Here is a 1,685-nt window from a genome sequence, read left to right as displayed (position 1 = left end):
ACAACTGACTAGGTATCCCCCTTTCCCTTTCCCAGTACCATTGTCATTACTGTCTGAGGGCGTGATTGTATCATAGATGTTAGCGCCACCTGTTGGTCAAATAAGAGAGAGAAAGATTAATAGGTTGGTTTTCTCTCAGCTTGCCTTGGGACATAGAGTACGGTAACATCTATATAAAGTGAATGGTGAAAAGTCAGTATGTGAAGTTACAGAGAGAAGAGTGACAGTGGTCTGGGCTGAGAGACTGACCATGCTGCAGACGTGTATACCCAGCATCAGGAGCCTGGCCCTGGGTAGATCCTTGGTCCTGTTGGGGGTCCAGGTTGGTCCTCTGGGGCTGGGGGGGCCTACAGGAAGAGAGATACTCATGAAACACACAGATTCTATTTTACTGTATGAAAAGTTGAAAGACAGGTGTACTCACCAGAATATTCTGTTGCAACAGGAACCTGTAATGAGAAATGCATAATATTATACTGTATCAATTCGTTACTGTTTTAAACTTTTGTAATTAGACATTTTTCTCCTAAACATGAACCAAAAAGATAAATATGAATTGATAAAAGTCTCACCTCTGGCATTTTTATATCGACACAGCAGTACCAGGAGATTGGCCAGTAGAACACCAGCAACAACCAGGCCCACAACCATTCCTACTAGGACTGATGTAGAGGGTCCAGGAGTTACACCTGGAGAGAGAACAGCAAATCACTATCAGGTTCTGAGGTAGTTGTAGAAAATGAACAAAGTAGTGGACAAAGTGAATATATATTTGACAACTGACTTCAGATCAGATGACCAGCATGAGCTTGTAACTCCAAACCTACAGTATGCTTTTTTAACACTACAACTGTCTGATGACCACAGATATTATGAAAAGGTCATGTGATTATAATAGTTTTTTTCACCTCTCACTGTCACCCAGCTCTCTGGTGATTCTCTTTCATTAGATTTACACTTATAGAAGCCTTCATCTGACTTGGAAACTGCAGGGATGGTCATCTCTCCTGTGGTATCATTCCTGATGAGTACTCCATCTTTGTAGAAATCAARCTTGGGGTTCGGGTTTGTTTCCTGATATCTATTTGTACAACTGAGAGTCACAGACTCTCCCTCAGTTATGGGATAGGGAGGGCTCTCCAGGATCAGAGGGCCAACTGTATAACATAATATATAAATAATACTGTAAATCTGAAGTAATCACAAACATGAGCTTGTATTTTATGAGATGCAACCATTCAGTTACAGAATTGAACATCATTATCAAACATTGTAATGTGAAAAAACGTTAGTGACTGTTGTACAACAGACGTACCAGCCACTGTYATGTTGACAGCATTACTGTACTCTCCTGATCCAGACTCACACCAGTACACTCCACTGTCCTTTTTACGTGTGGACCTGATGGTACATGTGGACCCTGCTATTGATCCCCAGTTAGAGACACACTCTGACTCCACTGCTTTCTCTCTGTATCTCTTCAGTCTCCATCCAGTAGAGTTCCTCTTCTCCTCACAGCTTAGTGAGAGAGACTTTGATGTAAAGTGTTGAGTTCTGTTAGGTCTTATTTTGAGAGACACTGATGGTTGCGGATCTGAAATAAAGAGTGACAGAGTCAAACGTACACAGTGGTTATATATACACATGAGGGTGACTTAAATATGATTAAATGCAGTTTCAATGCA

General features: G+C 41.2%; 1 protein-coding gene across 1 annotated transcript in view; it reads right to left on the bottom strand.

Annotated features, from left to right (window-relative positions):
- LOC111963096 (uncharacterized) overlaps positions 1-1,512 on the bottom strand; it is a 9,523-nt gene extending 8,011 nt beyond the window's left edge. The window contains exons 1-6 of the mRNA XM_024145042.2: positions 1,316-1,512; positions 909-1,157; positions 573-689; positions 425-449; positions 250-347; positions 39-89 (exon numbers count right to left, since the gene is read on the bottom strand). Coding sequence (XP_024000810.1) covers positions 39-89; positions 250-347; positions 425-449; positions 573-689; positions 909-1,002 — 385 coding nt within the window. The 5' untranslated portion in view covers positions 1,003-1,157; positions 1,316-1,512. The remainder of the gene's footprint in view (positions 1-38; positions 90-249; positions 348-424; positions 450-572; positions 690-908; positions 1,158-1,315) is intronic.
- Positions 1,513-1,685: the final 173 nt, after the last annotated feature.

The sequence above is a fragment of the Salvelinus sp. IW2-2015 genome, unplaced genomic scaffold (assembly GCF_002910315.2).
Source record: "Salvelinus sp. IW2-2015 unplaced genomic scaffold, ASM291031v2 Un_scaffold6557, whole genome shotgun sequence".
Classification (NCBI taxonomy): domain Eukaryota; kingdom Metazoa; phylum Chordata; class Actinopteri; order Salmoniformes; family Salmonidae; genus Salvelinus; species Salvelinus sp. IW2-2015.
Note: the sequence above shows the minus strand (reverse complement) of the source record. Positions and strands in the feature narration are given on the sequence as shown.